Source organism: Mytilus californianus, unplaced genomic scaffold (assembly GCF_021869535.1).
Source record: "Mytilus californianus isolate M0D057914Y unplaced genomic scaffold, xbMytCali1.0.p SCAF_10, whole genome shotgun sequence".
Lineage (NCBI taxonomy): Eukaryota > Metazoa > Mollusca > Bivalvia > Mytilida > Mytilidae > Mytilus > Mytilus californianus.
The window spans coordinates 11652937-11680902 of NW_026262582.1; the positions used below are offsets into that span (position 1 = coordinate 11652937).

The 27966-nt window shown below is 33.2% G+C and overlaps 1 protein-coding gene across 1 annotated transcript in view; it reads right to left on the reverse strand.

Moving 5' to 3' along the window:
- Positions 1–1176: 1176 nt before the first annotated feature.
- The window catches only part of LOC127717616 (dynein beta chain, ciliary-like), a 62850-nt gene continuing 36060 nt past the window's right edge, over positions 1177–27966 (reverse strand). Inside the window, exons 27-47 of the mRNA XM_052223329.1 lie at positions 27637–27831; positions 26215–26425; positions 24821–25097; positions 24246–24528; positions 23257–23430; positions 22141–22614; positions 20454–20693; positions 18046–18831; positions 17307–17468; positions 16269–16763; positions 14240–14386; positions 12036–13496; positions 10816–10986; positions 10053–10175; positions 8695–8888; positions 7598–7874; positions 6607–6834; positions 5332–5643; positions 4116–4358; positions 3407–3595; positions 1177–2501 (exon numbers count right to left, since the gene is read on the reverse strand). Of these exons, the coding sequence (XP_052079289.1) occupies positions 1884–2501; positions 3407–3595; positions 4116–4358; positions 5332–5643; positions 6607–6834; positions 7598–7874; positions 8695–8888; positions 10053–10175; positions 10816–10986; positions 12036–13496; positions 14240–14386; positions 16269–16763; positions 17307–17468; positions 18046–18831; positions 20454–20693; positions 22141–22614; positions 23257–23430; positions 24246–24528; positions 24821–25097; positions 26215–26425; positions 27637–27831 (7260 nt within the window). The 3' untranslated portion in view covers positions 1177–1883. The remainder of the gene's footprint in view (positions 2502–3406; positions 3596–4115; positions 4359–5331; positions 5644–6606; positions 6835–7597; positions 7875–8694; positions 8889–10052; positions 10176–10815; positions 10987–12035; positions 13497–14239; positions 14387–16268; positions 16764–17306; positions 17469–18045; positions 18832–20453; positions 20694–22140; positions 22615–23256; positions 23431–24245; positions 24529–24820; positions 25098–26214; positions 26426–27636; positions 27832–27966) is intronic.

Here is a 27966-nt window from a genome sequence, read left to right on the forward strand (position 1 = left end):
GATTATAATCTTAAAATAGGTCAATAAAGTAGGACATCTACATATTAGTTTAACCTAGGGTGATTATTGTGATATTCAGTTAGAACTGGGACATTATATATTAGTCCCCGATTAAAACATGGGCATATAATATTCCACTGGAAGAAATATTACAGTATTTGTTCTTAACTGAATAAAGAATATAGAATATTTGTTCCAATAGGAGCAGATGTTATATTATTGTTTATAACAATTTAGTTTCCAAAGGAACTTGTGTTAGGAGGAACAAATATATGTTGACAGTTCAATCCTGCCTTTGTCATGAAGTGGTTGTCTTTGGTCAAATCTTAAATGTTTTTGCCATTTGGTGTTTATGGCAAACCTTTGAAGTCTCTATTTTTATTGATAACCTTTTTCTTAGATTCTTCGTGTTTTTGAGTGTCTACTGATGAAGACTGTATGCTGACCGTTTAGATAAAATTTTTGATATTTGTGTATTTGAGTTGTTGTTCAAGGCTCAGTTAGGAATACCCCCAAAATCCTTCTATTTGTGTTGTTATGTTTCTGTCTCAGTGATATAACCCCCTAAATCCCCTTTTATCGTCTGTCAATCCAGTTGAGTTATACCAAAACTTATCTTCCATGGACGCTTATCATGTAAAGTGTATAGTGCCCTCTTAATCATGTTTCAACTTTTGTGAAGTCATGTATGAGTCTGTATGGATGGGTCTTCCTGTCTGTATTCTTTAAATCTTTAAGTAAATTTTCTTTGTTCTTTATTTGGCCTATTTTTCTCTTTTTCTTCATTTTTTTGGTCCTACATTCTGTATGTTTTGTCCATTATTCTCTATTTTGCAAACCCCACACAGACCCTCGTTAATTGTTTGGATCATAACCTCTCCCCAAACGAGAGTTTTCACAGCCAAAAAATAATTTATTCTGATTATCTGCTTTTTTCTTTTATTTAGTAAGGAATTTTCACAAATAGTGGCAAAACTTCTTCATCATTTTGTCTGTACTTGTCTCGTTGTCAATCATACCTCATCTCCTTAGTTTTATATTCTTTATCATGGAGAGTTGTCTCATTGTCAATCATACCACAAATCCTTATTTTTATAAAACATAAATCCTACCACTGATTCACTTGGATAAAAGTGGATTTTTAAAGTATAGCCTAAACGAGAAGAAATAATCCAATAATTTTCATCTTTTATTATGCATCAAACTCAAAAATCACAAATAAACAAATAACTTTAGTAGTGACATATAACAAATATATATATTATTCAACAATATGTATAAATATATAAAAAAAAGAATAGAACAAAAATAATTCAGTTACAAAACATATATAATCTTAGGACGGATTTAAGTAAATTTGACTCAACAGATAGTGCAAAAATACACAAAGTAAGGCTTATCTGATGTGGAATAAAAAAAGAAAACAAGACATATTTATTAAAAAATATATCTTTTTTCAATATTCACTTTATTTCACTAATACTGGTATTATGAATGTTGCATACATGTTAACTTTCTTTCAAAATTCAATTTATTTCAATAATACTGGTACAATGTATTATGTATGTTGCATAAATGTTATCTAAATCAATCAAGTCTATAGTGCTCACAAAACAAATATTTTCAATCCTTTGTACTTCTCTGACATACATAAACACGTTCTATAAATAACCTCAATACTTCATCTGACAGATTCAGGTGTATTTATTCCTCATAAAATATCTCTTTTATAGTCATTATATAATTTTTTTAACAATGCTATTCACTTAGCTATGTATGTAATATAAATATATATCAAATACGTAATTAAATTAATAAATTTCAAACATACAAATCAAATCAGAAATGCACACTAAGCAAGAAAACAAAGAAGTCCTATTTTTTCATACTTGAAGTAGAAGAGCCACTCCACCAAGTACCCATTTACTTGCTTTCTCTTTAGACTTGAGATTAAAGGTCCAGACAAATGTTGGTCCTCTACTCTTGGTCTTGTAAACTGGACACTCATAAATGTTCCTGTTGTCCATACGATCAACAGGTATAGCTTTAATAAAGATGACAGGCATAGCTGGGGCCAGTTCCTTAAGACGAGCCTCCCCTATCATGCTGGTCTGCATATCCCAGCGTGCACCTTCCATGAATAGACCATGTACATAGGCACCTTCTCTTGGTGGTCCTGCCATATCTTCTCTGGCCTTTTTAGTGACATCACATTGTAAGACCATACGATCCAATGGCCACTCATTCTTTCTGGCCATCTGTTGCATAATAGCGGTCAAGAATGATTGAGGATTAAAGAAGCCACCAAGCCAGACAGCAGCAGGTAATTGGAAGTCGGCAGTCCAGGTTTCTAATTCTTTAATCCTTAGCAACAAGTCAGCATACCAAATCCCAAGACCATGGAGTGATGGGTAGGCTTTCTTAGACCAATTCTCTGGTACGACATCTAAGTACAAGGCATTACCCAAGCTTTCCATATCAGCTGTGATGGTTAACTCTCCCTAAAAAGTTAAAAGTAGATTTATTGATAGTTCTTTGATCAATATACAGTGGCAAATGTTTCATACATATTCATACTCCCTTAAAAGATATGATTATGTTAATTCATAGTTCTCTAATTAATGTACAGTGACAAATATTTCATGCATATTCATTCTCCATTAAAAGATATGATTATGTTAATTCATAGTTCTTTACTTAATGTACAGTGACAAATATTTCATGCATATTCCGGAAAAATATGCATCAATGGTTATTTCTATATTTTCAACTCTGAGTGGTGAAATGGTTTAGCTTCTTCATAATTGTCCAAGAAAAAACCGAAGCAACATTAAAACATCAAAATATAAAAAACCAAATATCATTGTACATTTAATTTTGATATTTATGCCTATTATCAAACATATAAGATGTTTTATTTCTTTTATAAATTTGAAAATGTTATCAGACAAATAAGGAATTTCAGTAGTCTTTATGTCTTGTGTCGCTTCGACTCAATCTATGCCGCTTTCTTAATCTAAGAAATAACGAATTTTTTTTTAAACTTTTTTTTCTTTCAATTAGTTACATACTTCTGTTACACAGCTAAGTATTTCATTCAATTATATCACCTTAGATATGATAATACAGTATGTTTGTGACAAATATGTATTTGTTGTCAACTCTTTTAAGGTCTCTGTAATTGTACAGATTGTGTCCTATTCCTGTGACATTTTGACTGAGTGTGCTCCCATTGCGGGTGATGCATATATACATAGCAGTAGACAGACCCTGTCAACACACCCATTCTCACCCCTTTTTGAGTTCATGTGAGTTTTGTGTGTAACTTTGACTTGTTTCTTCCTCATAGATTTACACGATTTGAATATCAGTAAACTACTATCGCCTTAATTTAATTTTAATGTACCTTTAGTCCAAGGTCAAGTTCTCTGAGGGTGCGTTTGATTTCTGAGGTCAGACCATTCATTCTCTCAGTCTCCTGGAAGGCTACAACAACATATGGTGTTCTCTCTTCAGGAGGAACTTTACCCATAATTTCTAACATGTTAAACTCTTCTGGTAGTTTCTCCACAATCTCGTCTAAAATAGTCTTAATCTGTCAAGAAATAAATATGCTATTAATATCTTCATATTTTTTGTACATGATTATAACTCTTTAAAGTGTATAGGGCTATTCTGTTAAAATGGATGTGTGAAGGTAGAAAGGAATTTCTAAAATCTTCTGAACAAGCAAAATACGTTCCTTGAGAACTTTTTCATACATCAAATGAACATATAACTATAAGAGACCCATAACCAATGACCAATGTCCAAAAATAAAAACAATGACGTGAAAATAAGAACAATTATGCTATATATTGTAAACCAACTGATTATGTTTTTCTCTCGCATTTAATCCTTTTTTTAGTCAATTTTGTAGTAATTATTTTTTTTTTTTAACTTCATTCCTGTATTCATATAAAAGTTTGTTATATTTTTGTTGTTGAGTTTTGATCATTGTTGAATGCCTTATAACCACCTAAAGTTCCCAACATCTACATCATGTAGAGTCTGGTGGATAGTAGTCTCATTCGCAATCATACCACATCACCTTATTTTATATGAGCAAAACTTACCTTTTCTTCTCTACTGACACCAGTTCCTCCTGAGGCTCCAGCATCTCGGGGCTGCATCTCAAATACAGTCCTAAACAAGTTCTCTGATATTGTTGTCAAGAACTCAATCTCAGCATTAGGATGGAGACCATACAAATATGGACTCTCTTGTGGAAGGCATTCATCAATGTAAGAGTGGTAACCCTTGTAGTCAGAGTTTGGTGGACTTGGGAAACCTTGGGCCAAATACAGTTCACCATCAAGCTGAAAAATACAATTGGAACAGTGAAGTTCGGTATAATAGACCATGTGCTAAATTATTAAATTACTGTAAATTTAGAAACTATTGCGTGCATTTATTATTGCTATTTTTGAAGAATGAAAAAAAATCTGAATTGAATTATTGCAATTTAACGAAAAGCTCCATACAGATAATTGTATCATATATCAAAATGCTAGTGCTAATTATTGCTATACTTAAGGAGTCGCATTAATAAAAACTTCACAGTAAATTCTAAATTTACAGCATATGCATTTAATATCAAAGATCTCCAATATGTTTCATTTTGCAAATCTGTTGATTGAATGTACTAAAAACAAAACCAGACTTTCTTTTATAGTTAATTTTATTTAATTTCAATTTTCTTCCGTCTTTGTAAGAGCAGTTTCTCATTTGAATTGAATTTTTGTCTGTCCTTGTTTGTATGGTATCAAACTTGATTTCGATTTTTGTCATTGTAAGTATCTTTCAAATTCAATTTCAATTTTGTCCTGTAATTGTTTGTATGGCTTCAAATATGAATTCAATTTCTCCCTGTATTTATTACCGTACTCAGACTCAGAATTCAAACAATCAAAATACTGGATTTGGTGATTCAAACAAATTTTGTACTCTTGAGTACTGAGTTAGGTTTATGACCAAGAGCCCTGGTCATGTCCTGGATTTTCCGATGTCCACAGATTGGTACTGAGTTAAGTTTATGACCAAGAGCCCTGGTCATCTCCTGGATTTCCCCCTGTCCAAAGATTTGTACTAAATTAAGTTTATGACCAAGAGCCCTGGTCTCCTTCAGGGTTGGCCCCTGTCCACAGATTTGTACTGAGTTAAGTTTATGACCAAGACCCCTGGTCACCTCCTTGGTTTTCCCCTGTCCAAAGATTTGTACTGAGTTAAGTTTATGACCAAGAGCCCTGGTCACCTCCTGGATTTTCCCCTGTCCACAGATTTTTAACTTACCATATCTGGATGCATGTAGACCTCTAGGTAAGTTTTACAGAGACGTCTGTCCCAGTCATCTGTAATGTGTCCACCATACATAATTTCTCCGAACAAGTATCTCAAATCTTCCCATGGAACCTTGGCATTGGCCTCTAAGTAATTGTACAACACCATGGCACTGATGGTCAAATCTCCAGTGTTGTATGGGTACACTCTGTTCCAGCCCTGGGGTCCAAACTTACGCCTCTCACAGACAACAGCATGGAAATAGCACAGTGAGAACAAAATGCTCTTAAATTCAGTCTCTCTGGCACACATCTCCATTGTATTCTGAAACAAGACAAATATTGTTCAATATCATTTCCTCTGAAACAAGACAAATATTGTTCAATATCATTTCCTCTGAAACAAGACAAATATTGTTCAATATCATTTCCTCTTAAACAAGACAAATATTGTTCAATATCATTTCCTCTTAAACAAGACAAATATTGTTCAATATCATTTCCTCTGAAACATGACTAATAATGTTCAATATCATTTCCTCTGAAACAAGACAAATATTGTTCAATATCATTTCCTCTGAAACAAGACAAATATTGTTCAATATCATTTCCTCTGAAACAAGACAAATATTGTTCAATATCATTTCCTCTGAAACAAGACAAATATTGTTCAATATCATTTCCTCTTAAACAAGACAAATATTGTTCAATATCATTTCCTCTTAAACATGACAAATATTGTTCAATATTATCTCTCTAGAAACAAGACAAATATTGTCTAATATTGTCTCCCCTAAACTTGCAGTGAGGTGAGAGTTTGTTTTTGTTGTTGCTCCGTGTTAAAGGCCTCACTTTGAGATGAAGAACAGCAATAAAATCGCTGTTCCTTTGTTTTTTGCTGTACATGTACTGATTTGGTGTCATGGATGGATACCCCATATCTTTGTTTTTCTATTAAAAGCAGTTTGTGTTTCATCCTCTAGAAATACTCATGGAAAATAAATAGCAATACTTGTCTCGTATCACAAAAACACTAACAATAAAAAATACTCATAAGTCAAGAACATTTCAGTAGAAGTTACAACGACTTTAGTCGTAAGATATTTTGTCAAAAGAGCCCCTGGATGGTAATGAAAGGAGACTTTTTGTGAAAAGAGCCCCTAGATGGTAATGAAAGGAGACTTTTTGTGAAAAGAGCCCTTGGATGGTAATGAAAGGAGACTTTTTGTGAAAAGAGCCCCTGGATGGTAATGAAAGGAGACTTAACTCAAATAGAACAAAGAAATACCTGGTCAAAGTTGTCCAAAGCTTTATGTAAATTAGCAAACATGCCAGTAGGAGGTTCATTGGTGATTTTGATGGCAGCCTCCAGGATTCCCTGTGGTATGATGTGGTATTCAGGTAATCCTGCTGGTTCAGCACTTATAAACACACGATAGTTGGCATGACTTTCTTCACCGTACGTTTCTAGCTTCTTTTCAAGGGTAGATAACCATTTCTGCACCAAGTGGACATTCTGAAATACAATTGTGCAAAAGTTGTTTATTTTGAAATTGATGGATGATAAAAGTAATTTCTTTCTGTAATGTGATTTAAGACTATTAGTGAATAATTGCTTAAATATTTTAATACTGTAGGAAATAGTTATAATAACCTAACAAATTTGATGAACAATGGGACAGTTCATTGCTTAAAAATTCTAATTGACACGGGTAAAGCTACTAAAAACCTTTCCCTTGTAATAATACTGTAGATAAATGAGGAATGGGACACAGATGATGCCCCCCCTTGCATATCATATAAAGTTATAAAGGGACATAACTAAAGAATGTTAAAGTGACGCTACCCAAATTTGTACTCGATCTGAGTTTTGTAGTAATATGTATTGTGTCTAAGTTTCATAACATTTGGTTGAGGCCAACTTAAGTTAGAGAACAGAAACAAAAAATTCAGCAATTTTTCCATTTGTAAACAGGCATAACTCTGGAACAGTTAAAGTGACACCACCAAAATTCAAACTTGATCTGTATTTTGTGATAATAAGCATTGTGTATAAGTTTCATAACATTTGGTTGAGGCAAACTGAAGTTAGAGAATGGAAACCAACTTTGGGATATACGTACGGAGGGACAGACGTACGTACAGACCGACAAGGGTAAAACTTAATGCCCACTCCACTATAGCGGGGGCATAAAAATGATTTTAATTAGTTTACAAATTTGATTAACATGAAGGCTTCTAAATCCATCAACTCATATATGGATATAATTGTAACTTACCTGTAAAATGACCCAGTGTCCCTCTTTGGCTGCAATATCTAAGGCCTGTTCAGCAACAACTTCCTGACCTTGACCTAGTGAAATGTTATGGAAGTTTTTATCATCATCAGTAAATCCAAGCTTTTTCCCTATAATTTCCACGTCCTTCAATGGATTGACACCAGGGGACAGAATAAAGAATATCGGTGAGCTAGGACCTGATTCCTCATAAGATGAAGAGAAGTCAACACTCCTGCCTTCTGTGTATTTGTTTCCAAGTTTCTCTGTCACGAAGTCACTAAAAATTGACATTACATAAAATATGTTATTCATCCTCTTTGTTGTTTCTGTTAAACAAATTTTCAATCAAAAGTAACTTTGGACTTAAGTATACAATTGCACACCAAACATTGACAAGATAGTCAACCTAATGACAGTGGTCACTTTGTGGTATTTAATCAGGTTTCTGGCAGCATATTTTTATAAAATAGCCATAACTCTATCTTTTCACTACAAATATTTTAAATTCTTAAGCATGTTAAGGTACACTATATATTTATATATTTTAAATTCTTAAGGTACACTATATATTTATATACAGTATTAAAGTATTTCACTAATTTGGCACAATGAGTAAAACTGCATTGATAATGGAAAACAAGTACAGGTAATTTTATTATTAAACAGCAATAATATATACCTTTTAATAGAACATTTAAACAAAATACTAAACATTAATAACTGAATGTAATGTTTTCAAGTGAGATAAAAAAAAAAAACCGAATAATTGAAGCAAGAATTTGTAAAAGGAGAGGCCTAAATTTCTGGCTAAAATTAAAAATTAAAATTTTGTTATTTGGCTATTAATGAAATCATTGATTCATTTTTACAAGATATATTTTCATTACTGAGGGTCTGGAACGGGATCCTTCATTTCTTTAGTCAAATATTTTAGACCATTTTTCTCTATTCTTTATATTTTAGCACCCTATTATTCTCTATTCTTTATTTTTTTTTGGCCTATTTTTCTCTATTTGTTATTTTTTGGGACCTTTATTCTGCACTTTTTGCTCATTATTCTCTATTCTGTAAACCCTATTCAGACCCTCATTACTTACGTGACAGCATAAGTCATTCTGTCAGGTCTCAGAGCTCTCATCATACACAATTTCTGTAAAGAGGTTTTATTCTTCCATTCCTGTGGGAACTTCTCCTTCTCTGGAGCTTCACTCTCTACAAACTTCTTCCACCTCTTAGCAGAGCCTTCAATGTCACGGTCCAAGTTACGGAACTCATCCATGTTAGACATAGCCTGTCAAAATAAAGGTGACTAGAATCAAAAAGAGGAGGAAGAGGATTCCAGGAGGACATTCAAAACTCAAAGAAACTGTTAGTGCTGTTGAAAAAATGCAAGGTGACTAAAAGACAAACAAGCCAAGAAAACTCTACAAAAACTAAAGACTGAGTAACACAAACCCCACCAAAAACTTGGAGGATCTTGGGTGCTCCAGAAGGATAAGTAAGTAGAAATTATCAAGAAACTAAGGTTTCAACTCCCTCTGGCAAAGTTAAACTTAGATGGATTTGGCTATTATATCAGGCCTTTTTTGGTCATAAAGCTCTTCAACTGTTTGATTCTTATACATGAAGACATAATCTTTCAATCAGTTTAATTGAGGTCTGGAGCTGGCATGTCAGTAACTGCTAGTAGTCCTTTGTTAATTTATGTATCATTGTCATTTTGCTTAGTTTCTTTTGTTACCTATTCTTACATCGGACTCAGACTTCTTTTAAACTGAGTTTTACTGTGCGTACTGCTATGTGTTTCTTTATTCTACATTTGCTAGAGGTATAGGGTTGAGATCTCACAAAACATGTTTAACCCCGCCACATTTTTGCGCCTGTCCCAAGTAAGGAGCCTCTGGCCTTTGTTAGTCACGTGTATATTTTTTAATTTTAGTTCATTTATATGTTTTGGAGTTTAGTTTGACGTCCATTTTCACTGAACTAGTACACAATTTTATTTAGGGGCCAGCTGAGGACCACCTCCGGGTGCGGGATTATCTCGCTGCGTTGAAGACCCATCGGTGGCCTTCTGTTGTTGTCTACTCTTTAGTTGGGCTGTTGTCTCTTAGACATATTCCCCATTTCCTTTCTCAATTTTATCACTTTCAAATATTGTGCTTTGATGGTTCTTGATGAAGATAAATCTAGAAAAACACTTTGGAGGCATGATATTTAGAAAGTGTTGTCTTTCTATCTTTTTTTAAGAATCTAGAGGATTATGGGTAATTAGATTGTATGTACACCAAAAAGGAAAGAACTACACAATTGTCAGGTATTCATTGTTTATGATGTTATCAGCAAATCACAATACTTGGGTGTTCTCTTTTTTTTAACGATACTACCTAGAATGCATTAGAAACTATGAATTGGATGAACAATTTATCTATGCTGTTATTTTTGTATTACAAACCTTAATTCCTCCCCAGCTGTTATTATTCATGAAGTCTACAGGAGTTGTCACATTGGGTGTAGCAGGGAATCTCAATAAGAAGTCCAATTCCACTGGGTTGATATCTTTAGCCATCAATAATATCTAAAAACACCAGAAATAAATTACATAATATACAGAACACACAAATCGATTTACATAAAATTCACTTTTTGTGAGTTGAGTCATTCACAATGATTGGTTGAGATTTGGAGTGAATACACTCTGATTAACAACCTTTATGGTAATTATCTTTGGAATTTACAGAGTGGTACAGTCAAACCTGTACATCAAGTTTGTCCTCTGTACCAAAGAACAGTGACCTTGGATGCATAGGTATTTCTACAGCAGGCTTAGAAAAATTTTAGGTGACCAAACAAGATAGGTTTTCACTTAAGAGGTGAACTTTATAGTAGGTTTGGAAGGCTTGACTGTACTTCAGAGTGAATCACCAATAATCACCTGTTTTCACTGTTAAATTATCACTAACTGATTATTATTACAATATCCTTGTCAGTACTATGAGGTGCAGATTTATGTCAAAACCATTGTATTAAAGGAGCTCCTGAAATATTTTAGGAACTCCATAATTCAAATTTTGGATATCCATAAATCATTGAGGACTACCTGAAATATTTCAGGTCCTCCATCATGTCCATAGATCGAATAATTCAACTTCTAGCTGCAAACATAAATACACAGTATGATAAACAATACATCATATTGTTTACTCTCTCTTTCTTACCTGGAATGTCATCTGTGCTGTAAATATGATCTTGTCTCTTGTGAATAGACCTCTAGCGGTGTACATAAATACAGAGTATGTTATACAGTCAATCAAATTGTTAACTCTCTCTTTCAATTCTTCCGATGGTTCAGCTTTGTCAATAGCTTTCTCAAATACAACACTGAAAGCCTGAAAAAAGGAAAAATTGTTTTACATGTTATGAGAAAACTCAGCAAAGTCTGATACCAGGCTTATAAGTTGTTAAACATAATCAAATCTATGACTGCTCTATCATACAAAACTTATCTTGGGAGTTTTTTTTTAATTCTTTTCCAATTTTTAAAAAGCACAAAATTAACATGTAGTAAAATCAATATTCCTCAGGTGAACAATTAAAAGGCCAATTACGCCTACAAAGAGTGAACTGACCATTTTGGCCATGTTGACTAATTTGATGATTTTATTTTTGATGATCATTTTTGCCATTTACATTTCCTCTCTATCTACTGTAGATTAGGCAAAAATGAAGACCAATACCAGGTCTGGACCTGCATCACTGCATGCAATTAATAGAAGTAACATGTATACTGTAGCATAACTGATCGTTCCCATACCAAATATTAAAATCATTCACTTCAAAAGGAGCCAAGAAAACTATGACCAATAATTTTCTTTGTACAAAGAGTGTTGTAAAATTTCAAACTATCTGCAAACAGGAAGTGGCTACACAGCAGATGTCTCGCCCGTTTTTCTCTTCGAAGATGTGACGCCAAAGCGAAACAAACTCATGGTTTAGCAACGTTGACAACCACATGCGTTAATATGACGAATGCAGACCTTGACGAAAGCATCCATAAAAATTGTCATCTGACAAGTGTACTATTAATGAACCAGGAAGTAGATCACTAAGTCAAAAATAAATTTTAGCACAAAGCTAATTTATCATGACTCATTACCACAACAATTTACAAGTTATAACAAAGTGTTTCATACAGAAATTCATCATATATGTTTTCTGAAACTTGAAAATCGAAAGTCCGTCGAGTCAGCTAATACCCAAATCGGAAGTCCAACTGTAAATCTGATAGGTCCCGAACCTCAGGCTACCAATAATTTTAACCCCTGGTCAACAAGTAAAAAGGAGCTTTCTTGGAGCTTCTGTACAAATTTCGATAGAATTAAATGAAACTTAGAATATGATATGATACATAAAGTAACTTTATAAAAGTTCAGCTTACCTTGAGTGAGAACTGGTACATAGGATTAATCTTATTTAGGTCATTCAGGATGAAGTACAGAAGAGATGCCCTACCAGCAGCTGGTCTGTAATTCTCTCTGGCCAAGTTAATGTCCACTTCTGTCTTCTTAGCTTCTTTAGCTTTCACTTCAATCTCAGCTGCAGTTCTCTTAGTATGTTCAAGATTTTCAACCAGAGCATAATCACCCAAGAAGTTTCCTTCGGCAGCCGATAAACGAGCCAAGAGCGAGTCTTCAAGTTCTTTCAAGGTGATCTTGAACTGATTCTGCTGTCTGGTCAAATCACCTTTGAGTTTTTCTAAATCTGGTCTTTCCTTGCTGACGACAGCTGCCAACAACTGGTCTTCCAATCCATCTCTAGTAACGGTAAAGTTAATAAGAGTTGTCTGAGCTTGCATTTCAGGTTGGTAATGAGGATTAGCCAATTTTGTCTGCAAAATCAACTTGAAGTCAGGATGATAATCTACCTCTTTGTCACCCATCTTAATGGCACGACCTTTCTTGATAGTGTTACGACCAATCAATGGAGCCAATACAGGATCAACATTTTCTCCGATGTTTTCAATAAGAACCACATCACCGTTAGCCACAGCCTTTTCAATAGCATCAAGATAACCCTTCTGGCCAAGACGAATGATTTTAAGATCATTTCCATATCTGGTTTTGATCCACTTAATACCTTGTAATTGAGGATCAATCATTAGCGGCCATCTTTCACAGTTTGTCAATATGGTGGCATTTTCTGTTGACATTCTGTCACTAGGGAGATTTTCATTGTTCCAGGAAGCAACCTGAGCATCGTCTGTGAGCAGAGTCAGTGGATCTAGGTCCTCTGTTATTGGAATTGGGCTCTTCAATCCTTTCAAATATGGGACCCAGTGTCCATCCATCAGATCAAGACGATATTGTTTTGTGAAACAACCAACATATGACACAAAAGCAGTGGTCAACAATACATCACCAGGGAGAGTCTTTTCTTGTACTTTGAAGTTACCAATTGCTTCAGCCCAACGGACATTTTCTGATGCCAATCCTCCAACCAGTCTGTTGGCTAACTCAATAGTTTTAGCAGTCATTTCAGCCTCTTGTTGACATCTGAGCTTTTCATTTGTAGCTTTTTCAAATTCTGCTGTTAGTTTGGCCAAGTCAGCTTCCAGTGCTGCCAATTTGGCTCTAATCAGACGCAACTTTTCAGTGGCCGCAGCTAACTCAGAATTAGCTTGAGCTAAGGCATTACGTTTAGGTTCTACTGTACAGTATACCTCATAGTATGTGATGATGTTAATTACCCATGAACAGAGACCTGCAGCGGCCAACGACTTGCCTCTTACAAAGTCAGGGTTGAATTCAGGGTCCTGCATATAGGGTGCTACTGCCTTCTGACAGTTTTCATGAATATTGTCTTTGTCATAGTTGACTAAATTATCCAAGAACTGATCAACCTGTAAAGAAAAATATGGTTATAATGACTGATTGTTTGTTGATTGATAAACATCCAATGGCAATAATTTCATTTCTGAGGGTCTAGATGGGAGTCATTCATTCCCTTTGTGCTGCATTTTTTGCCCCTTATTCTCTAAACCCCATCAGAACCCTCATGTATATTCAGGTCAAGATTAAATGAGAAATGACAGTCATAATTTCACAATCAAAGTGAATGTTCCCTTGAGCTTTGTTTTGTCACTCTAAGGCTAAAGCAGACACTAAAAAAACATTTAACACTTTTTTCTGCCACATGTGGAGCAGAATCTGCTTATCCTTCCAAAGCACCCGAGATCACACCCAGTTTATGGTGGGGTTTGTGTAGCTCAGTCTTTATAGTTTTCTATTTTGTGTTTTGTGTACTGTTATTTGTCTGCTTTTTCTTTTTTAGCCATGGCGTTGTCAGCTTATTTTTCGATTTTTTTTTAGTTTTAATGTCTCTTTGGTATCTTTCACCTCTCTTCTTTCATGGGTCTGTTAAATAGAGAATGTAACAACTGTTCATGACTGTACTCTTACAATGTTGATGACTGTACTATTACCATGTTCCTTACTGTACGCTTACCTTGTTCATGACTGTACTCTTACCATGTTCATGACTGTACTATTACCTTGTTCCTAATTGTACTCTTACCTTGTTCATGACTGTACTCTTACCATGTTCATGGCTGTACTATTACCTTGTTCCTAACTGTACTCTTACCTTGTTCATGACTGTACTCTTGGCAGCTTTCCAACTTTTATCTTTAGGGACTTTGCCTCCTTGTGCCATCAAACACATGACAGCACCCAATGTATTAATTACAGCCGGTGGAGGAGAACCAAAAGATTTTAATTCTGTCAGGTTAGTCTGGAAGAAAAAAAGGAGAAAAAATAATAATAAAAAAGTTAAAAAGGTCAGTCTGCTAGTAAAAAGAGAAAAAAAAGTAATAATATGTATCCTACTAGTGCTCTCATTTTATATCACTTTTAATCTTCTGCAGAATATTTTTAAAACCATAGGATATTAATTAATATATGTGCTTATTATAAACAAGTGGATATTAGTTTTTAGCTTTGCTAATTGCTTTGCTAGTCATGTGTATGTGTTGATAAACTTAATAAGTCTATGTTCTTGCATGTATGTCTGATGTTATTTGTTATGTTTGAACTCTTAATATGTTGGTATAAATTTTGTTTAATAAGATTTTTTATTTGATCATTGTTATTTTAAGAATTAGCTCCCCTTTTTTGGCAAATTATTTGTTTTCCCTGTTATATAAAAGCAGATATCTTCAAGTAAAACAATTCCTTCATTCTATATTTCATTTCAAATCTTGCTGTATTCCAAAATTTATTTCATACTCATTTATATTAGAAAATAAGAATAAAACTCATCAGACTTGTATGTTTGTTTGAATTTTTAAATCAGTTATGTTTGTATGTCAGTGATGTATGTTTTAATACACAGTTCTGGCAACTGGATCCCATTTATTGTCATGTTTATCAATTATATCTTTTTGGGTTGCTCACTCATTTTTTACAATATAAAGGAACTATAAACGTCATACAAGTAGGAGGTTTAGCTAGTTATAAAACCAGGTTTAACCCACCAATTTCTTCATGAAATGCCTGTACAAAGTCAGTTGTTTTCCATTCGTTACCGTGGTAGTTGGTTGATATAGTCGAGTGTTTGATCAAGATTTTGTCAGATTTTATGGACTTCCCATTTTTCCAATTTACCTTGGAGTCTGGTATTTTTGATAATTTTTTATTTCTCTTTTATTTTAAGACGAGATTTGCGTTTTATCATTTTTTAATGCTTGATCAGTTCTGGCTAGACTTTAACTTTATTTTTAATGCTTGATCAGTTCTGGCTAGACTTTAACTTTATTTTTAATGCTTGATCAGTTCTGGCTAGACTTTAACTTTGTTTTTAATGCTTGATCAGTTCTGGCTAGACTTTTTTTTTAAAACTATTTTCAACTGTATAAGATATGTTTTCACAATCAAAGCTTCAGTACATACTGACATGATTTATAGCAAATTAAAAAAAAAACCTTCCCATTAATAAATTACTAAGAATCTAATAGTTCCAACTCCCTCAGGCAAAGTTGACCCCAGCTGAATTTGTCTATTCTTGTTGGGTCCCTTTTGGTCATATAGCTTCTAATATTTCTAAATATTTAGGTGTAAAAACCATTGATTTTCCCCTATTAGTCTTTGTTAAATTTGCACTTTTCAAAAAAAATGTGCAGAATTTATCTTTGTTTCAAATAAAGAAATACTTGGCATGAGTAAAGTTTTATCCTGTTCAGTACTATAGAAAAAATTTCACATAACATTTCATTGCATATAAGAAAGTAACCATCACTGGAAGTTAACCAATCAAATTTTCCCCCTTTTTTAACCTGTGTACAAGCTTTAGTAACCATGTAACCTCAAGTTTCCAAAATATTCTATAGACACCCCAAATTAAAAAATAATGGTGCTTTAAAATACCCAAGATATATGTTTATGACCCAGAAATGTTTTACTGCAATGAAATGTAGGATCAATTACCTGCAACTGTCAAATTCAAGGGAATATTTTTTTTCGACCTATTTTCGTATGCAACCAGATGTGACGTCCTATGATTTGGTGGTATTACACCTAAACACTTTCCTGGGTTACATATGTTTTTGTTTGAGCCTACCTAATGAAAGCATGCTATAAAAACACTTATGAAACACTTAATTTAAAGTTGTAATTACCTTGTTCAGAGTATTCAAGGCTTCTTTGGCTGCTAACAAGGCTGGTTCTGCTTTTGCCAAATCCGTTTCACAATCTCTCTGTTTCTTACCCACTTCCTCGCTGAACTTGGACACTTTCCTCTCTTCTTCGTCAGCAATAGCCTTTTCTTTTGACACTTTTTCTGTTTCAGCACCTACAACGCTAATCAATTTGTTTGCATCCTCGTTCTTCTGTGCTAATTCTACTTCCTGTGATGCTAATTTAGATTTGAGATCGTCTACTTGTGTGGCTGTACTTCTAAGTTTTTCCAAACCATTTTCTAGACGAACGATCTTTCCTTGTAGGTCAACGTTCTGTTTCTCCAGTAAATTCTGATAAAGTTTGATTTGTTCTAAGAAACTTTTTGGCGTGGTGTAATTGTAACGACGTTCATTTGTGAGATAGGCATGTGACATTGTGTTGACAGATGTATGCACATATCCCATAAACTCGGAAATAGATTCTCTCATCTCAGGCTGGAAATGAAGATACAATGTACATCAGTCTTGATACATAATACTGTAAATTCAGAAATTATTGCGATGTTTTTATTATTGCGATAAATGCTACAGGGTTATAATCGCAATAATCTAAACTCGTACGTTGAAATTTTTTATATGAATTAAACAGGATTTTTCTCAACACTGCAAAAATTAAAATCGCATTTTAGTCTAAAATGATAAAATCGCAATAATAAATGCATGCAATAATTTCTGAATTTACAGAAAGCTGTTTATTTCATTATAGTTTAATACAAAATCAAAGGAGGACTTTGTTTCTCTCTACAGTACTCATTGTGAAAATACACACAATAATCACGTTTACAATTCATTACATAATTAACTTTAAACAAGAATTCTAATTTAAAATTATATTAAAATATTTTCAGAACCATCAAGAAAGACTACTGTAACATACAAGTTAAGTTGTATCATAAAAAGAGATTTTGGGTATATGCCAATGAAACAGAGGCCCAACGACACTAACACAAAAATACATCTATCAAACAATTAATTTACCGATAACATTTCTATGTCTTCTAAGAATCGGGCTGACACAGAGTTGAGAGCTTCCACAGGCCACTCATGGAACCAGTCTATACAGGTACAGTTGGTGACGGCAGGGAACTTACGACTTCTAACTCTTAGTGCTGAACCAACAGGTGAGAAACACAATACAACCTAAAAAAATAGCAAAAAATCATTTACTTCAATATATTTAAATCTGACTAAGTAAATAATTTTCATATATTCATGGGGATTCTATATTAAATCAAAAACTTCTATCATTGAAAACGTGTACCTACTATTAGAGGTATATAAAACTAGTTTCTAGTGATTATAATGTTACAAAAATTATTGGACCAATGCATGCATATATACATAACTAAGTCCTTTGTGCATATATTTTACATTTATTACTTATCCATGACGTATAATCGACAAGAAAAAAAAAAATTCATTTGGGGATTGTTGATCAAAAATTTTAGCTGTTTATTAACTTTCAGGTTTTGTTGACGAATTATACCTATCGTGACCTTGATTAACATTCAACACAGAATCATGGAGCGCATGAAAAATAAGTGAGATAATTTTTTTATTTTCCATACATTCCCATTTGTTTATTCAAATTTGTCATAACAGTGTTAAATTATTTGGTTACTAAATAATTTGTTCTTTTTCTACATTAATTGCACAGGTCAGACAATCTTTTTTGGAAAGCTAATACTTGTTTTCTTTTATAAACATAAATGATTACCTTCAGAGTCTTTCTGACTTTATCAATAAAGAAGCTCCAACAGTTCTCTCTGGTATCTTCTATTCCTGCTCCCTTAACTTCATTCCTGATTCCATTAATGATATTTTCGATCTCATCTTCGGGGAAGAGATCAGGGATTTCACCGGAAGCCAACAGATCATTGATCAATACCAAGAACTTTTCATCCGCTACCTGTGCATCAGTCATCAAGAAGACCATTCCCATGTTTTTAAGACCGGCTTTCATGTAGAGTGCAGCAATGTCAAGTTTTAAGTCGGCAATACTGTAACCTTTCCTCAATTGAATCTGAAACACGTCCAAACTACTGATGAATGCGGCAAGACGTGACAAACTCTGTTTACCACTACCACCTACACCAATTAGCAAAGCATTACCACGAGGGGATTCTAAAATTCTGTTGATTCGGCAAATATGGGACATAGCATCGGCAAACAGTACAAGGTTCATAACTGCATTCAATTCATTGTAATTATCTAACGACTCTACCAAGATTTTGTTTAAACTTTCAAAGCTTTCTACGATATTATATTTGGGATCTCCTATACCGTTAGCAAAGTGACAAAAGATCAGCGGTACTTTTTCTAAAGCACTTTCCTCAATGTCTTCAAACGATTTCTTGACCACATCTTTAACTAGTTTATCGTAGGCTTCCAAGTCTGAGTTATCAACCAGTTTGTCCCTGTACACTCTCTCAGCTTCATGTTGCCATAGTCGCACTAAGTCAATGGGAGTTTTAGCTGCATCTGGCATGGCGAAGAGAATTCCCTGTTAAAAAAAAATGTATTTAAAATGAACAGTATTATTTTTCACTCTTATGAAAATTGATATAACCAAAATATTACCTTTGTCTTCTCCTATTTAAGTTAGTAGGTGACCAAACACTGAAAAATTAATATGATCCGTTCCAAACTTTGAAACGTTGAATTGCACATTTCATAAAGCAATTCCCTGTCCATTCAGTATAAGATATTGCATGCAAAAATTTCAAATTTTTGAAACACGGAAGATAGATAAAAGAAGACCATGTTTTGCAATGAAAAACCATTAAAATAATTGTGAATAAAATGAGATAGGAGGTGCACAACTAATATGTTTTATGAAGTAAGTCTGTCAAGGTTTGTTCTAATTTGACGGTAAAATATTATATGTTGATAAACTTTCTCATATGCGTCATGCATGGAAATAAAAGAGGACATACAAAAACATGTGGTATGAAGTAATATGAACTTTGTTTCTTTTCCAGTATAAAATTTAATTAGTGTTGACAAACTTTTACATTTGAAAAGCTTCATATTCTAATTAGTGCGTTTTGTAGAAAATTTTCAGTTTTTAAATTATCCAATAGTTAATAATTTCTTTCAGGTAAAGTTGACTCAGAATGATTTTAACTACTGTAGATTCAGTATTATTCGTTGGATACCAATTTTCGTGGGTTTCATGGGTACAGGTGAATCACGAATTCAAATGTTCAATGAATTACAAATTATATATAGGCTTTGTATACAGAGATTGTTAAAACCACGAAATCAAATATCCACGAAAAAGCAAGTTTTCCTCAATCCACGAAAATTGATATCCACGAAATTAAATGAATCCACAGTACTCTGTTAAGATCCATGTGCAAGTTGCTGCTTTTTTTTTATAATAAATGTATTTGTTTTTGTAAAATGTTAGTCCCCAGCATACCTGATGAATGTTTTTCCAGAGACCTGCCATCTCATTATTGACATCAGTAACAACCATTTACATTAACCAGAGAATATAAAACCAAACACATGCAACTTCATATGGAATTTGGATGGTTGATACTGCTCTTTTGTTTTTTATAATACCATTATGATGTAATTCGCAGTTTCAAAATCTAATGCATTCTGGGTTATGTTTTCAAAATTGAACACCAAAATGTTGTGATTGGTTAAAAACATCCTAAACAATAAAAATTCAACCAATGACATGACGCTATTTTCATTTTTACAACCGATGTTATTTTCATTTTGGGGTACGAACAATAAGTGTTACCCATTGTCCTTTAGATTCTGAGACGACCAATTGGGAATGTCCGTAACAAGAAAACGACCAATTAAGCATGAATATCCAAATGATTGATAGGGTACTGCAGGTTTTATTTATTTCATACTTTTTAATATTTTCAATAAAATCTTGACGGTTGTGTGGTATCAGGAGATTTTGCTAAGTTGCTGATCTCTCTATTTTTTTAAACATAAGATTGTCAGTTTTCCTACCGAATGTTGATAGTTCTCTACGGCTTCCTCCACTAATAAAATCTAACTGCCATGAAATAGCCCAATAATGCTAAAAGTAGCGTTAAACACCAATCAATCAATCAATTAATCTTTGTTTTTAGATATATCCGAATTTAAACTTACCTGAAAAATGTTGGACAAATCTCTCAAGTTGAAGATATAATGAAATTTGACAGCTGTTGGAAGGAAACTACTGGTTATTCTTGAATGAAGTGACACCGCTCCGGAGATAAGTGTTGGGGCATATTTCTGTACAGCTGCGGCAAAGTGGTTGAGCGATAAATGCTGTTGTAAGATGCTGGTATAAATAGTTGTCAAGGCATCCAAGTTGGGGAAATTCACAGAGAATACACAGAAGTGGCGCTGAAAAAATGGAGAGAAGAATACATGTAGCGAAATTGAAACAAACTCTTTCCACCCAGGTTCAACCATGACGGGGAATGAACAGATGGTGGCAAATATTTCTTGCATGTTTAAGAAGACTTTTAATGCAAAAGCACAACAAATAACCAACGGTCTAGCAAAATTACTTCATTATACACATATTTTATTAGGAAACTTTTTTTTTATAACAAATATATATTCATTATTCTTCCACTTGCCTGTTACAACTATATATATGTAAAAAGTTCAAAAATCACTGACGCATTGCAGTAATAGTATGTTGTATATAAAATTATGGCATTTTTGTTGTTGATACATGTACTGACTTTATCAACAAGAATATCAAACTACTACATTATTCTTTTTATAGGCAATTTGTCTTCACTCTTTATTCTTTTGGTTGAGAAATGAAGTAATATGAAATAGTAAGTAAAACTACTTTTACGCGTACAAAAAGTTGGGAGAGTTATTCGGATGTATGAATGAAGTCGTGTGCATTTCATTGATAAATTGAGGTGGATGGACTTGAGCACGTTGCTGCACTGATACATGACGTCATTGACTAATATTTTTGAGTATCCTGTCCATGATCTTAAATTTATTAGGCAGTAAGATCAAACTGAAAATGTACAAATTGCGGATCTAAATACTTATTAGCACAACTAATCAGAAATTTAAGTACTTGACTTTTGAAATCAATGGAGCAATCATTATATGAACTATATGAACTTATTATGGCAATGGGCCCTTTCATATGATGCACACAGAGATAAATTGCTTTTGATGATACTGTCTACAAAATATAACTATAAATTCAGTAATTTTTATGATGTTTTCATTATTGGGAAAATTGTGATGGTTAGGTAATTCGCATAAACAAAAACTTGCATTTTAAATTGTTTGATAATATCATTTGTATTAGTTGTATTTCCTGAAATTACAGGAACAAAAATAAAATTTATTGTGTTCATGGCTAGTAAAATAGTTTTCATTATCAAAAGGTTTCTTTTTCATCTGGAAAAAAGTAAAGTATTATTAACATAACTAATATGATATGAACAGAAAAAATAAAATAAATATTGAGTTCTTCCCATATGTCCTGTATTTTTTGTGTACAGAGGTAAGTGAATGGAAATCTACATGTTAAGTTTATTTGGCCAAAAAATAGTAAATAGACTATTAAATACAGTGGATTCATCATTATTGATGGGATAGTGAATGAATGGATTTCATTGAAAGAGGTAAACAATGAATTTAAATACTCAGCAAAATGCAAATTGTATTTGCTTTGAAAGGAGCAAATGATGATACCAGGATATAAGGTAAACTCAAAATATCAAATTTGTCTCAAAGCATGAAAATGTATACCTGAGAATGAATTAGAACCCACAGTGACCCATAAAATCAATGAGGCATTACTAATTACCTGTAGGCGAGAGTCAATAGTAAAACTACCAGCAGTAGGGTTCATGCAGGCTACATATTGTGTATTATGGATTTCTTTCATTGACAATTTCTGCCTGTCGTACCAATGACCGTGGTCAATATGTTGTCGGATCAGTGTATGAGGTTGTACTGTGAAGTACTTATCAACCTCTGGCATGTTCATATCATCAACAAAGTAGATCAATCGGCGAGTTCCAGGTGGACCAAAGTTCCTACCAGCTTTCTTTTCCAATGGTTTTTCAAGAATACCTTGCAACATGGATGACGTTGTGTAAAAATTAAATGGTACATTGGCTACCATGAAATCTTCCGACAGTGCAGATAATTTGTCTCCCATAAGTACTGTCTTACCAGTACCTGCATTACCGACCAACATGACTGGTCGTTTCTTCTCAACCAACATGTCTAAAAAGTATTTGACCCTGGTTGTTTCAGCTGTGTGTACTAATGCAGCCTGTATGTAAAAAAAATCTTATTGTTAAACATTTCTTAGATCCATCATTGTTAATTAGATATTCATTTTTTCTTCATATATAGGGAGTCAAATCAATTTACCTACTTTATTGAACTGAGTAATTGCCTACATGTGTAAGGATCAGTCATGCACATGGTATTAAAAAGATCACCCACCCTTATTTAAATCAATTTTATTTCAACTGCATGTTTAACTTAACCTCCTTTTCAAATGTTCCCAAACAGATATTTTTACGATATTTTTACCCGCTTGTTTATCTCTTTCAAATGTTCCCAAACAAATATTTTTACGATATTTTTACCCGCTTGTTTGAAAATTCCAATAGGGAACATATGTTACGTTATTGTAGTAGATAAACCATTCTGTAAGAATGATTGTGAAAGTAGAATGTCTACAATGCAATTAATAAGGATAATAAAGAAACTGAAGAAGGCCAGTGGCCGAAATGTCTTACAAGATATTTTTACAACAAAATAACACCTTGCAACTTGATATATGACAACTCCATTATATAAGCATCTGTTTTTTTTAGCTAAAAACGGCATATTGTTTTTTGAGTGGGAGGCTCAACATTTAAATTTGTCTTTTTTTCAAAGAAAGTAAGAGCATTTATTATTTTACCTGCAATGGCATATCTGGGTCCATTTCAAATTTTGGAATTCTCTTGGTCCATGGTTCAAACTTTTTGGTCTCTTGGTCAATGAAATAGTCAAATACTGTACCAGCTATTGGGAATTTGACTGTCTTGAATTCAGTTACCCACCATTTAGTGAATTCTACCCTGTAGTCAACAAGCTGTAATGAAAAATAAACACAATGAAATACCCCTATTTCTCAGTTAGATAAAAAAGATTCCAATAATTTCACATGTGAAATATATCTGATAATTTAACTTCTCTCAGGTCATACAATAAGGGCTATTCCATTAAAATGTATGTGGGAGGGTAGAAAGGAAAGTTTAATTATTGAATGTGGGTCATAGGTCTTTTTTTTAGTATGCATCTATTACCATTATGTAAAATTATCTAAAAAATGATTCTTGATTGTAGGAATACCCTCCCACATACATTTTAATGGAATAGCCCTAATTGGTTTTGTCAAGATATTGTCAATGATGTTACATCAAAACGATATATTGTGAATGCGTAGAAGAAGATATAGTCCCTTGTATTTTCTACTATATTTGTATCATTAAAGTTTGAGCCATGTAAGAAAAAAGCATACTGGAAAGTAGTAAATATTTAAAACAAAATAGTTCCTATGCATAGGTGTAAATATCAAACTATGTCGAATATATTTTGGTAATTTAGTTATCAAATGAAAAGTGAAGGACTGGTGATCCTTGTAGAACACATTTTGCCTGATAATGGTGAATAAACTAAAAATGTATGAATGAACTTTTAAATTGAGGGCATATAGTGACTGTTTCTCAGATATGAAGTACCTGGTTTGGTGTATCCAAAGTTCTGGTAACCAGTACTGTCTGATGTGTAAATAACGGTTTATTGATACTGCCCCCCATAAATGTTAAAAAGTGAAAATTAAATGTGGATAGGAATGGGGACCAAGAATAGCCAGTATTTAGTAATTACACTAAATAAAACATTTACCTGATCTTGGAACATAACACCACCGAAGGCCCAGACACAGGCAAAGACAAAGTATAATTCATACAAGTCCTTTGGACAATCTGGGGGTGTATTTTCCTCTGTCAGTAGACACTCCAGTAAGAAAGTCAACATCTGGATATGGCTGACTTCTGCAATAGGGGTGATTTTCTTGAATCTGATTCGAAGGGTCTCTAATAGGACTGGTACATATTTGTCGAACAAGATTGTCAAATTGGCTTTTTCTGACTGCACCTCTCGTGTATCAATCCAACTTTGGACATATCTGTTAGAAATAAATAATATATCTGTTAGAAATATATAACATATATGTCAAACAAGATCGTCAAATTGGCCCTTTCTGACTGTACCTCTATGGCATCTCAAATATCATAACTTAAAAGTCAGAAAAAGTAGCGATTTTCCTTCATAACATTTTGCATTCACATTAAATAGATTTAACATTTTTGTTTTTGTCAGTGGTCAAGGATGGGCAATAATAAATGCATGCATTAATTTCTGAATTTAAAGTATTTGATTTTGTCCAACAACTATCAAAATACTTTTAGAAAACTTACGGATTCCATCCTACATCTGTAGGGTTAATGAACAGGATACCAGCTCTAGACACAGTAGCAGGGGTAGCAGTCCTCAAATGACTGATTTCAAACAACAATCTCATACTGGGTGTCAGAGGGATTCTCTCGTTACTGGCGAGTGTCAATACTTTGTTGTCATCCATCACAGTGTTAAGAGACTCAATCCACATAGGATCAATATCTCCGTCAAGGACAATCCACTTTGGAGAATCTGTCGTCAGGTTGGCTAGATCTCTCATGATGACCGAGAATAAACCTGCAGAAACAAAATGTGACAGTTAATACATTTTTTTTCGTCAAATTTTTCTGAATACTAATTTAAAATTTTACAGAAATTAAGATCCAATATTAAGCTTTCATGAACTTTAAGGATGTACTTAGGTGAGGTTTAGGAATTTGTGTCAGATGTTCGGACTCCTTGGTTTTTTTCCTTCAATACAGGGTAAAATATATTGCCCCGTAACACCCATTTTTCTTTCCATGTAAGACTTCAATAGCCCATAAAAGGTCATTTACCAAAATTTAAGCAGATTCTTGATTTCTTTTCTTTCGATTTGAGACCCAAATAATTCTAATGCAAATATAAGGTAAAAGTCAGAGTCAGCCTTTTCCCGACATTTTTTTAAATTCAAATATCTCGAAAAGGAGCTCCATAACCTATCAATATTTTTAGATTATTTTGTTCCTTAATTAATGCTCTTTCGACTTATAGTATCAATTTTAAATTCTAGATTTTTTTAATTTCACATTTTTCCTTAATACTCCTTTCCAAATTTTTCTTAAATTTAAAAAAGATTTAGGAGGAAAAAACATAAACAAAAAATCCATAGGAAAACATGCCCCAGTCATTTTACCACATTTTTCAGTCAAACAGAAGGACTCACAGATGGGAAAACCTAATGGTGCTTTACTTATAATTCATTAAAATTTGATGCAGTAACTCAGGGCCATTCCATTAAAATGTATGTGGGAGGGTAGGAAAGGACTTTCAAAATATCCCTACAACCAAGAACCATTTTGTAGATAATTTCGCATAATGGTAATAGACGCATACTGAAAAAAGACCCATGACCCACATTCAATAATTAAACTTCCTTCCTACCCTCCCACATACATTTTAATGGAATAGCCCTCAGTAAAACTGGTAATATTTTAGCATTGACAAAAACATTTGTGAGTCTTTATGACAAATTGTTGATAAATTTTAACACTGTAATACCAATTTAATAACTTTAATATGACTGTTACAAAATTTTTTTAAATATCAACCATATATATGTAAACTCCAACAAATTTAGTAAATCTTTTAAAGCAGTAACAGTCAACCTTGCTAGTAAGAATTAGTGCAAAACAAAATAAAAAGATCTATGTACCATCCTTCCATTCTCTGGTAGCTGGGTTAATGATACCAAACAATTCATTGTTGGTAACAGCCTTGGGATCCAGATCAATGGCCTGTGGTTTCCTGCCAGCATTTCTGTATGTTCTGATGAGTGATCCCCATACTTTACTTTTACCGACACCAGCATTACCCAGACAGAAGACAGAATGACGTACTTCAAACAATTCCTGTAGCTGTACAACCTGCAGAAGATAAAACATGTGTTTTTAGGGCTATTCAAATATTGAAATGAATGAGAGATTCTTTTCATACCTTAGCCCCCATTATTAAATTTTTTGGGAAAATTAACACTTTTATTTTCATATTTTCCCTTCATTATAAATTTTTGTTGGAAAATTAACACTTTCACCAAATATTTTTTTGGAACATTTAACAAATTACTGATTTGAGATCATATCTCTCTGAAAATTTGAACACGTGTAGACTACATGTGAAAAAATCTCTTTCACCAATTTACTTTTCAAGCAAAAAATATTCAACATAATTTTCATACAGAGAGATATAATTTAATTATTGTTAAAGTTGCTGACTCAATGGTGGCTACTCACAATCTCCTTAAATCACAATTTAATGTTCCATCTTTCTGTTGTTTTTCGTTTTTTATAATGATTTTGTCAGTTTCTCTTAAGACTTATGAGTTTTGATTCTCCACTTGGAATCTTCCTCCACTTTTTTAAAACTGTAAGTAACTGACAGAAAAACATATCCTAATAATGAAGTTTTCCTCAGGTATGTTACCTACTATTTATTATTTTAGTGCCAGTCTTTGTAAGAATCAGGCAATTTAGAAAAAAATCAAAACATGGCCAAAAAAAACCCACCGACCTAACCACCCTATTTTGAAGGTACCCTCATCCTGAGTTAGAAATGGTAGGTCTTTCGTTTCTGCGTGTCTAGTAATTTGAGAAATATCTAGATAAATTTTGGTTAGAATGATAGCAAATTACGGAGTTATCTCCCCTTAATTGTTATTTTCTAGAGCATTTCAACCAAATTATATGTTGAGTTACCAGAACAGGAAAAGGAAACGAATGTTATATTCATGCATCATTATACATTCTGAACTTAAATTAATGTAAACCTGAGTGGGTTTTTGTTTGTCATGTTTTCACCACTGTCTGATTCTTAGGCAGATTGGCACTTTAAATAAAAATCTCTAAATACTGTGGATTCATTAATTGTTATTAGTGGGATACTTAATTTTCATTGATTTCATTGGTAGATGTGAACCATGAATTCAGATGTTCAATGAAGTACAAATTTCCATAGGCTTGTATGCTGACTTTTGAAAACCGTGAAATCAATTATTCACGAAAATATAATTTTTCTTTAATCTATAAAAATTGGTACCCATGAAATAAAAAAATCCATAGTAACTGTCAGAGAAAAATACCTTAAGAATGAAGTTTTCCTCAGGCTGTAGTTTCTGATCAAGGATGGCTTGTTTGATTTTCTGTTCAAACTCCATGTCACGTTTCCTGGGTACGTTCAGAGCTGGGAAGAGATCACCAATCAGACCCATGATAATTGGTACATCATCTGTTACAATCTTTGGAATGTTGAAATCTCTCAAGGCTCTCATCAATACCTATGGTTAAATAAAAGAATTTTCGAAATAGGACAAAAAATTTACAGAATAAAAAAATCTACATCCAAAATTTCATAATACCTTGGCTAAATAATGATGATTTCTATTTCTGTTATAAACTGTATATTCAGTAAT